Source organism: Sus scrofa, chromosome 9 (assembly GCF_054392235.1).
Source record: "Sus scrofa isolate SSC_HxYL_T2T_F1_AM1 chromosome 9, Sscrofa_HxYL_maternal_Yorkshire_Landrace_v2.0, whole genome shotgun sequence".
Taxonomy (NCBI): Eukaryota; Metazoa; Chordata; class Mammalia; order Artiodactyla; family Suidae; genus Sus; species Sus scrofa.
Window position 1 is genome coordinate 44,291,924 of NC_139391.1, and position 11,279 is coordinate 44,303,202.

At 48.1% G+C, this 11,279-nt stretch overlaps 1 protein-coding gene across 2 annotated transcripts; it reads right to left on the reverse strand.

The window, feature by feature from the left end:
* Window positions 1-1,088: 1,088 nt before the first annotated feature.
* Window positions 1,089-10,230, reverse strand: ZPR1 (ZPR1 zinc finger). 2 transcript variants are annotated; one of them, XR_014815385.1, is made up of 14 exons: window positions 10,040-10,230; window positions 9,727-9,888; window positions 9,209-9,299; window positions 8,831-8,901; window positions 8,132-8,218; window positions 7,847-7,969; window positions 7,445-7,492; window positions 7,198-7,264; window positions 6,729-6,799; window positions 5,862-5,951; window positions 5,281-5,391; window positions 3,629-4,608; window positions 2,400-3,370; window positions 1,089-1,697 (listed from the first exon to the last, which is right to left on the reverse strand). XR_014815385.1 is itself a non-coding variant. In XM_003129875.5 (14 exons), the coding sequence occupies exons 1-14, from the start codon at window positions 10,196-10,198 to the stop codon at window positions 1,563-1,565; spliced, it is 1,368 nt and encodes a 455-aa protein (XP_003129923.1). In that variant the 5' UTR covers window positions 10,199-10,230; the 3' UTR covers window positions 1,089-1,562. The 2 variants fall into 2 exon arrangements, 1 of the variants encoding a protein (XP_003129923.1); XM_003129875.5 differs by having other exon boundaries at window positions 2,400-2,465; window positions 4,522-4,608.
* Between the last annotated feature and the right edge of the window lie 1,049 nt (window positions 10,231-11,279).

Consider the following 11,279-nt stretch of genomic DNA (forward strand, 5'->3'; position numbering starts at 1 on the left):
TATGTAACAAAACAGGTTTGGAGATCACCGCCCTGAAGCAAGAAATTTTAACCTCTGGGCCATACTGACTGGTCACAGCACCGGCCCAGGAAGAAAAGCAGGCTGGGTCTCTTGAGGGCTTGTGAGAAGGGGGCACTGGACTGACAGGGGAATCAATAGCTGCAGGGGACCATAGGTCCCCCACCCACAACCTTGCCTTGGCTTCTAGTCTGCTTTAATGTACCTCAAGCTGGTGTCAGCAGACATGGGGAGTCTCCCACTGCCACTCCAGTGAATATTACTCCTATAGTTCTCTCAACCCCATGCCCTCCTGCCCTCTTCTGTCATCAGTTCTACCTCTACCCATTCCACTCAATACCTACCCTTAGCCTGACAAGACCCAAGCTCTAGTCTTAACACTTCCTCACAGGGCAGTTAAGCAGGACCAAAGGAATTCATGACCAGTGGCAGTCTAAGTTTTACCCTTTCCCTGCAGTTCAATGCCCCCGCCTTCCCTGACACCACCCAGACCCCTTCCCTGCTTGACATTCCTCCATTATTAATCTGACAATGTTCCATTTGTTAGTTTCCTGTCAACCCCCACCTACTGCTTGCCAATTTTCCCCACTATACTTAAAGCTCCATGAAAGCAGAGCTTTATTTTGTTCAGTCCTATGACGTGCCTAGCACAAAGCAAGCACTCAAACTTATCTATCGAAAGAATGAATGAGGAGTTCCCATGGTGGCTTAGGGGTTAACGAATCCGACTAGGAACCATGAGGTTGCGGGTTCAATCCTTGGCCTTGCTCAGTGGGTTAAGGATCTGGCGTTGCTGTGAGCTGTGGTGTAGGTTGCAGAAGCAGCTCGGATCCCGTGTTGCTGTGGCTCTGGCGTAAGCCAGTAGCTATAGCTCCAATTCGACCCCTAGCCTGGGAACCTCCATATGCCACGGGAGTGGCCCAAGAAATCACAACAAAAGACAAAAAAAAAAAAAGGATGAAATGCCACCTCCGATCCTCAAATTACAGTGGCCACCCTGGAGAAAGTTTCTTTAGGAGGTTGAATTCTACCGGTATATCAAACAGGGAAAGAGTGAATTCAGAGGCCAGTGCCGTTTGAAAGCCACCATTTTAATGAGAACTTCTTCACCTGGGCCTGACCCCCTCCCTCAGGAGACTTTTCCTGTTGAAAGTCAGCATTTTGATACCCCAAACCAACTCCTAAACTCCAGATGCAGCTGTCTTCCACCTTCTCCAGCTTCAGACTTCCAACCCTAGGTGAGAGAGCAATGCTGGAGGAAGGAGAAAGACTTGATCCGGTAGAAGTGACAATGACATGTCTGATGATTCATTTCCTGGTTTCTGCCAAGCCAATTCAAAGCCTCCAAAATAAGGTCAAGTAACCTAAGAGGCTTGCGTTTCTGTCACAAACTGTTCAGAAAGCCTGCCCTGATCTCCAACTCAGACCATGTACCCTCCCAACTTGAGCAGGGCCTGGTGGGGAGACACTCCTGCTTTTTCCAACAGCAATAAATAACCCCACAGTCTGAGCCATGTTGGAGACTGGCCAGGAACTACCCACTGCTACCGCTGGGCAGCCAGGCCTGTCTCATAGCCTTCTGTCTTCATGTCGTTGAGCCCCAGCTCCTCGTTTTGGTCAAATGTGCGCTTATACTGCTCTACCTTCATCTCAGGATCATCTTCAGGTGCATACACATTCTGTAAGGCCAAGGACAGACAATCAATGCCTGAGCCACTCTGCCATCCTTCCTCCCCCAGACAGCTTCCAATTCCCACATTCCCAAGAACTTAATGAGCTTTTTATTCTCATTCTGTGGGCCTCCAGCACCCCCCGGTCAGGCTCAACAGCCCAACCTGGCAGCAGCAGAGCCCATATGAGCTGGGAGTGGGACTGTGCAGCCCCAGGCAGAATTAGGGAAGTCTGCCTAAAAAACTTCCTATCTGCATCGTCTTATGAGGAGAGCAGCATAGCTTAATTGTGGAGAGACCTTAAAGCCATTTTGCCTGTCCCATAATAACTGTTCAATAGATGTTACAGTTACTATCAACTGCCTGAATATCTCCCTAGTCAGCTTAAAGCCTTTTCCCATCTTGGCCTCTCGACAAGGCACCATTTCTCCTCACTCCAATCAGATCTGCAAAGTGAAAACTCCACTGTTGGACTTAGAGCTAGGGACGCGAGCTAGCCTAGAGGAAGAAGGAACCTGGGAGTCTCCTTTTCTCCCTCGTGACACACGCAGTCCCTTCCAGCTCCCCTTTCTTCCCTTATGTTCCAATTTCTACTAACGGGCTCCTTAATAAAAAGCAGGTCATTCAGAATTAAGTTTCTGGAGAAATGATACAAATTTAAGGATGGTGAGAAAAATCTCTCTATGAAATATGAAGGAAGGTCTACTGTACCTGCAAATAGCTGTTTCCTGCTGGATCGTCCATAATAAAGTGGGCCTTCATGTTACCCTCAAGGATCTAAAGGATAGACAATACAGCATAAGCATGTAAATCTTACACAGCTCCTGGCAGGAAGGGGCTGTCTGCCAATTTACACCAAGGAATCCCCAAAAGTTTCAAAAACTGGTGAAATGAGGTAGAGTGGAGAGGATCTAAAATAAAGACTGTCTGAAAGCTTTTTAAGAAGCAATCCGGCATCCCTAATTTCCTCTCCCACTCCAAACATACCTGCAATTGCCCTCCCCCATCCCAAAAGAAGAACGAGGATTCTGTGGAGAAGTTACCACCGCGTGCTGTGGACTGGGAGACGCTGGCCCAGTTGAGGGTAGAAGTAGAGGAATCAAAAACAGGAGGTTATGTGAATGTACCCTTACTGGAAACATACACACAGCCCTGTTCCCACATTCAGCTCTTAGAATACTACCAGCCAAGCCTTCACCCCCAGGCCAGGAAATAGAACATCCGGCCCAAGAGGAAACACCTAACAACTCTGGCACTGGAGGTACCTCAACAAAATGGTTCAGCTAAACCCCCCTCCAACGAGCCCAAATGTCAGTAAGACTCACCCCACTCAGGTGTTTTAATCCTCTACTTTTAAATAGAGGACTTGGACATCTGAACAAAACCCCTAATACTGAAAGACAGAAATCAGATGGGGGGGGGGACCTTAAGAGGGAATGAGAACTATGCAAGGAAAATTAAATGTCAAAAAAACCCCAACACTGGAGTTCCCTTCGTGGCTCAGTGGTTAAAGAACCCCACTAGCATCCATGAGGACACGGGTTCGATCCCTGGCCTTGTTCAGTGGGTTAAGGATCTGGCATTGCCATGAGCTGTGGTATAGGTTGCAGACGCAGCTCAGATCCAGCGTTGCTATGGCTATGGTATAGGCTGGCAGCTGTAGTTCCAATTCGACCCCTAGCCTGGGAACTTCCATATGCCATAGGTGCAGCCCTAAAACGCAAGAAAAAAATTAAATTCGGAGTTCCCGTCATGGCGCAGTAGTTAAGGAATCCGACTAGGAACCATGAGGTTGTGGGTTCAGTCCCTGCCCTTGCTCAGTGGGTTAAGGATCCAGGCGTTGCCGTGAGCTGTGGTGTAGGTTGCAGACGTGGCTCGGATCCCGCGTTGCTGTGGCTCTGGTATAGACCAGTGGCTACAGCTCCGATTCGACCCCTAGCCTGGGAACCTCCATATGCCGTGGGAGTGGCCCAAAGAAATAGCAAAAAGACAAAAAAAAAAATAAAAATAAAAAATAAATTAAAAATAAAAAGGGGGAGAAAAAGTACAGAAAGACCAAAACATGCTCTTGGAAAATAAAAATATATCAGTGGAAATGAAAAACTCAGTTGAAGGTGTGAAAAATTAAGTTAAGGTAATCTTCAAGAGCAGAGCAAACACAAACTTAAGACAAAAAATAAGTAAATTACAGAAAAGACCAAACAAGTTAGTCTAACATCCAAAATACAGGGGTTTCAGAAAGAAAGCACAGAGGGGAAGCAATATAATAATTTTAAAACACCCCCTAGAACTGAGCCCCATGAGTTTCCAGACTCAAGGACCCATCAAATGCTTAGTGCAGAGGTTGAAAACTGACCACACCAAGGCACATCCTGAAATTTCACATCACAGGGGACAAAAAGGTATCATAAGAGAGGTCACAAACAAAAAAATCAGGACTCAGAATGCCCTCAAAGTTCTCAATAGCCAAACTAGGAAACCAGAAGACATTAACGGGAGGCTGCAAGACTTGAGAAATTCTGATAAAAAATTATTTCCATTCTAGAATTCTATTCCCTGTCATTAATCAATCTAGTATTAAGAGTAGAATAAAGAAATTTTCAGACACGTAAAGTCCCAGAAATTTTACTTCCCATGCACTTTCTCAAGAAACTACTGGAGAAGATGATCCAACAAGATAAGGAAGAAAACCAAGAAGGGAGATGGTATGGGCTATCGGAAACCAAGAGAATCCCCAACGTGTTGGTTAGATGTTTAAGTGTGACAAGAAAGGGTATGTAGCCTCTTGGTCACTGGAGCCCCAGGACCACAAGCACTGACCGAGTCCTCTCACCTGATCCAACTTCTGGCTAAACTCCTGCAGTTTTGCCGCCTGGCCGGGATTAGAACTGTCACCCAGTGTGAAAGGGTTCTTGGTCACCTGCAATAAACAGCATCCACACTGCTAGAATACTAGCTCTATGTTTTTCAGGCTTAACCGTAAACCTGGGGGGGGGCGGGGCATGGGAAATGGCAGGGAGGAGGTAGGGTGGGGGGCGGGGGTGGAGTATCAGGTTAGCTTGGTCTACACCACCTTTCTGATCTAAGCAGCCATTCCTAAGACTGTGTGGATTAATCTGCCAGGATGACAATGGGCGATGTGAAACAAAAATCACAAAAATACTCCTAAATATGAAGTCCTAATTGAAGAAGTGCAAAGTATTATTTACAAAGACTAAATGCCTAACAACTGAGAATCAATTAAGTGAAATGATTCATTAAGAGGATAAGCATATTGGTTAGGTCAACATACACACATATATGTATGTTTGGGACTTTTAGGTGCTGGAAGGGCCCTCATTCCCTGATTTTACAGTGAAATAAATGACTTACCCAAAACTACATTAGTCAGAGTTAGGCCTAAGAATTTCCATTCTGAATTTCCCATAAATTTATTGTCACAATACAAAATAAATTAATTAAGTCTCTCAAATCAGCTTTAAAGCAAAGAAACCCATTATCAGTTCCAAACACTAGGACGTTTGAGGTCTTCCAGCCCCTTCCCCACAGCCGCACTGCAGAAGCTGCTGTGCACTATATGCAGGGGACTCACCAGTTCCCGGATGTCGTTCAGCATCCCCTCCAGTGTGGTGAACTTGCCCCCAAGGACAGCCATTCCCAGTTCAAATTCCAGCTCTGGAATTTCCACACTACATGTCTCAGACTGTGAGATAAGAGGTCAAATTAGGCTTTAAATTAGGAGGCATTAGAGAAAGCGAACCAGAGTCCTCCTGCCAGATTAATACCTCTAGTGACAGTTTGGGGACAAAGTCTGCTGTCCCAGTTTTCTCTGAATCTGCAGGTAGAACTAGACTCACGCCCAGAACCAACCGAAAAAGGGGACATTGTGAGTCATGGCTCCAAGCTGGCAGGCATCCTGTCATTAGAGGCCAGAAACAAGGACCTTTATAGACACTGGAGGCAAAAGGCCTCCAAGTCATCAGAAAGAGCGTATGGGTCACCTTCTGAATTTGCACTTCCTACCAGGGATTAACTCTGCCTGGGAATTCTCAAAGCCAAGGAAGTAAGGAGTTACCTCATGACCCCTAGACATAATTGGGGGAAAAAAAAACAATTTCCCCTCGACAGACAGCCATGTGTGGAGGAGAGCCACTTTTCCAAGCAGGTTGTTACCTTGAGCAGGTCTCTGGTCATATCTGAGGGATCTGTGATGTGGAAGGTGATCCTGGTGCCCAAGGGCTCTATGGCTCCTCCAGATTTCACCTGCACAGACACAGTGTCAGCAGCAGCAGAGACTAACTGCAATCCTCACCTGCTGGGAGGTGCAGAGAGACCTTGGGGTGGGGGTGGAGGAGGGGGAGAGGAGGCCTGGCCCTCTAATCAGGCCCCCTAATGACTACCAAGGAGAGCACCTTCTAAACCAACAGCGGCAGCAGTTATCCAAACCAAAATCACCAAGAGCTGGCTGGGGCAGGGTGCAGCCAGCTAAAACTGACTGCCAACAAATTGAATCTGCCTTCAAAAAAGTGACTCTTGGGGTTGAAGGAATTTTCAACTTCGTAATTTTCTAGTTTAAGAATTTAAACAGCTTATGCTTGAATATACTTGGGGAAAGGGAATTTACAAAATTTCAAGGCAGCTCATTCTATTTTCAGAAAGACCTATAAAGTTTTTTATTATTAAGTCAAAATCTACCTCCCTGAATTTCCACCCCTGAAGGGGGGGTCAAAAAGTGGGTCCCCCAGGAGTTCCCTGGTGGTCTAGTGATTAGGATTCAGTGCTTTCACCATGGACTGGGTTCAATCCCTGGTCTGGAAACTGAGATCCCACCTCAAGCCACTGTACACCACAGCCCAAAAAAAGTGTGTCTCTCTCTACCATATGACCAACTTTCAATGCCTTCAACAAGTTATGCTATCTCTTCTCTAAGATAATTCTAAGCTCTTGCAAGAGCTCCTCATGCCAAGCACCTTTAGAAAGGATGAACGTTAGGGGTTACCCTCAAGCTAGTCTTCTTCCCAAACAATGAAGCCCACCCACCTCATTGGTCCGATGGCCACAATTCTCGCAGTTGGTAGCCATGATGATAACCTCCTTAAAGTGGGGGATTTCTGGAAGATGGAATTAAGGAAATCGGCTTTCTGGATGGCAAGACCACCCCCTGGGGAAGAACAAGTCCAAACCACAAATGCACAGTTGCTGATCCAGGACTGCAGAAAACAGGTCACAAGATGCAGCCTAACTCAGACAGTCCCCCAGAAGAGGGCAAGGTCGCCAAATACGGCGATCCCTGTTCACCAGTGTTTGACAACACACAGGAGACCAGAGACCGTGACCTAATTCTCTTTGAACACTTAAGCCCAAGGTGCACAGTCTCATCAAAGGCAACGTCCTCTTCATCACTTGGAAGAGAGCACAGGCTTCCCTTGAAAGGAGTACTCTCCAGCCTGAATATAATCTTCATGCCTGAGTCAGACAAAGAACAACCCAACTGCCCACCAAAAGATACGAACTAGCTTCATGTTGGTCTGGGCCGGGGCATTGCATTCCGGGCAGTTAGTGTTGAACTGCAGCACCTGCAACACAACATGGGACGCAGGGTGAGCCCGCCCAGGCAAGTGGGCCTGACTCAGACTAAAGCCATTCAGCTCTAGGCTGGTGGCCTCACGTGTCATTGGTAAGGAAGAGAGACACTGAACGGCATCAGTCTCAGCCCACCACTCTGCTCCTTCCCCACTGCAGCCAAGGCGACTTACTTCCTTTCTGAAATCCTCCTCTTCTGGCTTCTCTTCTGGTGCCCCTGCCTAAAGTAACAGAGACTAAAATCATATGATGACACATAGACCTCAGCCTCCCCAACACCCTGCCCTGGAGTTAGAGAAAATGCTGTCACTTGCTTATGTCAGCTGCCATCTACTGTGTTTCACAGAGAAGTCAGAAAACAAAGCCAAGACAAGAGAAGACCAGAGCTTAAAACAAGATCACAGCATGTGTCGTCAAGTTCACCCGAAGTCCTTCTGTGAACTAGACGGAGAGGCACACACATGCTGAGATAGGATGCACAGGTTGGCAGCAGCAAAGTAAGTTCCCACTGACTCCAAATGTTCCAGAGTGCCAGATAATTCCAGAGCATTCCTCTGGCCTCTTTTTGCACTTACCCGGAGGCCCAGCATCTCTTCCTGCTGTAGAGTCCGACTATAGCGTGTGATCTCCAGGGATTCATCTTTCTGGGGAGCGTGTGGGTTTTCCACAAAGCTGTTCCCTGAAGGATCATCAATGACCTGACAGATGGGTAACGAGAGAGAAGTTACTGTACGACCCTCTACCTACCCTCAGACCCCTCAGGTGCCATAGAAGAAAACCTTCAGACAAACTGAATGGTCTCACCCCACCTCCCAACCCCCACCCCCCATCTAGAGCATTTGGAGTCCCTCAGTACTCACCAGGGTGAAAGGAGAGGCCACTTGCTTTAGCTCTTTCAGTTTGACAATGAACTTATCGATTCTTTCAGCCACGGCTTCTTCATTTGCCTGATGTAAACAGAGAATAAAAGACTGGCCCTGGTGATAGACCTTATGTCCCCCCTCTGTGCCACGCACAATCATATCCAACAGGGAGTCGCCACCTGTCTTAGTGTAAGTGGGAACAGACGCTCAGGCTTCACAGGAAGAAGTAGCAAATAAGTTTGAAGGTCATGGGTGGTGCCCTATGAGCCTTATTTTCTCACTCATTCAACCATTTAAGCACTCACACCAGGTTATAGACAACAGCAAATAAACGGGAGTCTTCTCACGGGGTTCCAAAGTCAGTTAAGAGACAGATGACAAATATGCAATTCTATTACTGCATGCTGTCACATAATAATGTCATAATAAACCTAAAATACAATGTAACACTCTAGAAACACAGATAAACCCAAGGGTATTAGGAAAGGCTCTTCAGAGGTAATGTTACAGCGTCCAGCTGAGAAAAGACCTCAGTATACACTGGGGGAAGGGAAGTGGAAAGGACAGTGGTACAACACATATGACATCCAGACAGCTATAGCATCACCGTATGCTTCCCCCTAGAGTTCTCCAACATTCAGTCCGAGACAGTTCAGCTACATGGGAGGCTGAAGCACTGAGAAAACCCCAGCTCACCCTTCGTGTGGGCTGATCCTGCTCCAGGCCAGAGATAGCTCGGCTGATCAATCCTTCAACAGTGGTCAGAGCTGGTGAATAAGAACAAAAGACAGGTAGATCTTGGCCATGCTATCAAGTGCCTGTATGACCCTGGGCCATTCACAAAATAAGGTGGTGGAAAACAAGCTTCCACTAGAAAATTCTGTAATAAGCACATTAGAGTCTTACCATCACTATCATACTACCTTCAGCTGTTTTATCTGAGCTTTCTGCTTATGTTAAACCACGAAGATCACAATGATGTGGCCAAATCCATACACTAGCCATCAGGAGTTTTGCAAGAAAGTAAGATTTGGGCTAGCATGATCAGCCCAATCACTCTGACCTTAAACTTACCTCCTTTTTGGCTGAAGGCAGGAATTTCAAAATCCAGCTCTGGGATCCTTGTGGTGGCAGAGTCAGTCTTCACTACTTCTCTGTTCATGTCCTAGGCAGAAAGGAAAACCATTGGTCCAGAGAGATCAACAATACAGGTTCTTCTCAGGAAACTATCCCCCTCCATCAGAACCCCAAGCTCAGCTGTTTCTTCCTCTCTCCACTCCAGGGTGTCCAAACTATACCTTCAGGATAATACCTTGATGTGAACAGGCAGGCTACCCAAGTGGGAAGAGGACTATTCATAACAACTACTGCTCATCGATACCTTCTGACAAAGTTTACAAAGCACCTTCACAAGTCTTACCTCACCTGAGCAGATGACAATACCACGGTCATTTTACAAAGGAGGAAATTGGGGTTTGGACACTTAAAAGGGATTTCCTCAAGGTCCAGGAAAACCACCTGGACCAAAGCTCTGATTCCAATCCCCAAGCTTTCTCTAGGACACTAGGGTAACTGCTATGGGCTCCTCTCACCTCCTGAGCCCTGACGGTCAAAGTGTAGCGCACTCCTTGGTCCTGGATCCGGCCGGCCGACTGAATCTCCGTGTTGTTCCAGCCACAGTGCTCGCAGGAGAAGGAGCTCACGATTATTTCTCTGAAGAAGGGGATCTTGGTGAGGAGGAGGCGCGTCATGCCCTGGGAATCAGAAAGCGTCTAAAGAAAAACCAACGAAACCCCTGTGCTCCTCCTACTGACCTCAGGGAGTGTCTCGCCTCCGGATCCCAACTGGGCCCTCCCGGCCGGGACCCTCGCCCCTCCCTGCCTCAGCCCAATCCTCCAGCCTCACGTTGCGGTAGCAGTTCATGCACAGCGACTCGATCTCTGTGGGTTGCAGCTCCTCATCTTCGGCGCTGATAGGCCGGAACAAGTGGTCCCGCGCCGGGGCGGACGAGGGGGCGGCAGCAGCCCCCGGGGGCCCGGCCTCCACAGCCCCGCTGGCCGCCATGGCCACCACGCGCAGCTCCAGGCAGCGACTTCCGGCTTTTGAGCCGCTCGTGGCCCCGCCCCTTCCTCCGGCACTTCCGCCAGTTCCAGTCCCGCCCTCTGTAAAAGAAGCCGCAGACTCTGGGCCCCCGGGGGACCGTACCTGACAGTTTGAAGTTGCTGGGATTATTTGGTCCTGACTTCCATAGCCTGCCAGATCCAGGCTTTGCCACAACCTCCTAGTCCCTCAATCACTCTCCCTTTCTGTTCTTCTCACTCCCTATTTCTGTCCTCATAAACACCTGCCCAACTTATAGTCTCAAAGACATGGCCCTCGTTTTTATTCTCACCCCCTCATGCCAGCACATCCGACCCCAACTGACTCACAACTGACTCATGGTTTCCTAACAAACAACAACAAAAACACCTCTTTTAGGGGGTAAACTTTCCTTTCCAGCCCCTCCTCTCCCTTACCTCTCTCCCAGTTCTGTTGCTCAATCTAGGGTGTCAGGGGAGAGGTCCAGTCTTGCAGGCAGGACGAAGCCAGATCCAGGGGGGGTCTGAGCTATAAGGGAGTGTGGCCATACGGCAAACTCTGTGTGGAGTGGGCTGAACCAGAAGAAAATAATGCTGCATGGGAAGTTCCAAAAGTACTAGACTGGATGTGCTTACCCTTTCCTCTTCCCTTCACTTCACCCACTCTTATTAATTCAGACTTCCCATGGATGTATAAGGAGCTTGGTTGCCCCCAAGTGAATCTGTATATGGGGGATGGGGAGTTAAATTTGGGATCCCAAGAGGGTCAGTCATAACAAGAGTGTCAGTCATAAAAAGAGGCGTGCAAAATCTGGAACAGCAGGGACAAAGACCAGCCACCTCAGGAGCCTGCACCCCATGCGCACCATCCTTTGGTAAGCAGGTGGGTGAACAATGCAGGTGTAGGGGAAGGGTCTCTAACTCAGGCACACCCCAGGCATGACAGACAGCTGTCAGCTCAGCCAGAGGAACACGCTCTGACGGACCTGGACTGGGAGGCGGGACGGGAGGGGGGGGATGTCAATGAGAAAGTGCAACGAGGGATTGGAGGGCAGTGATGGTTGTGC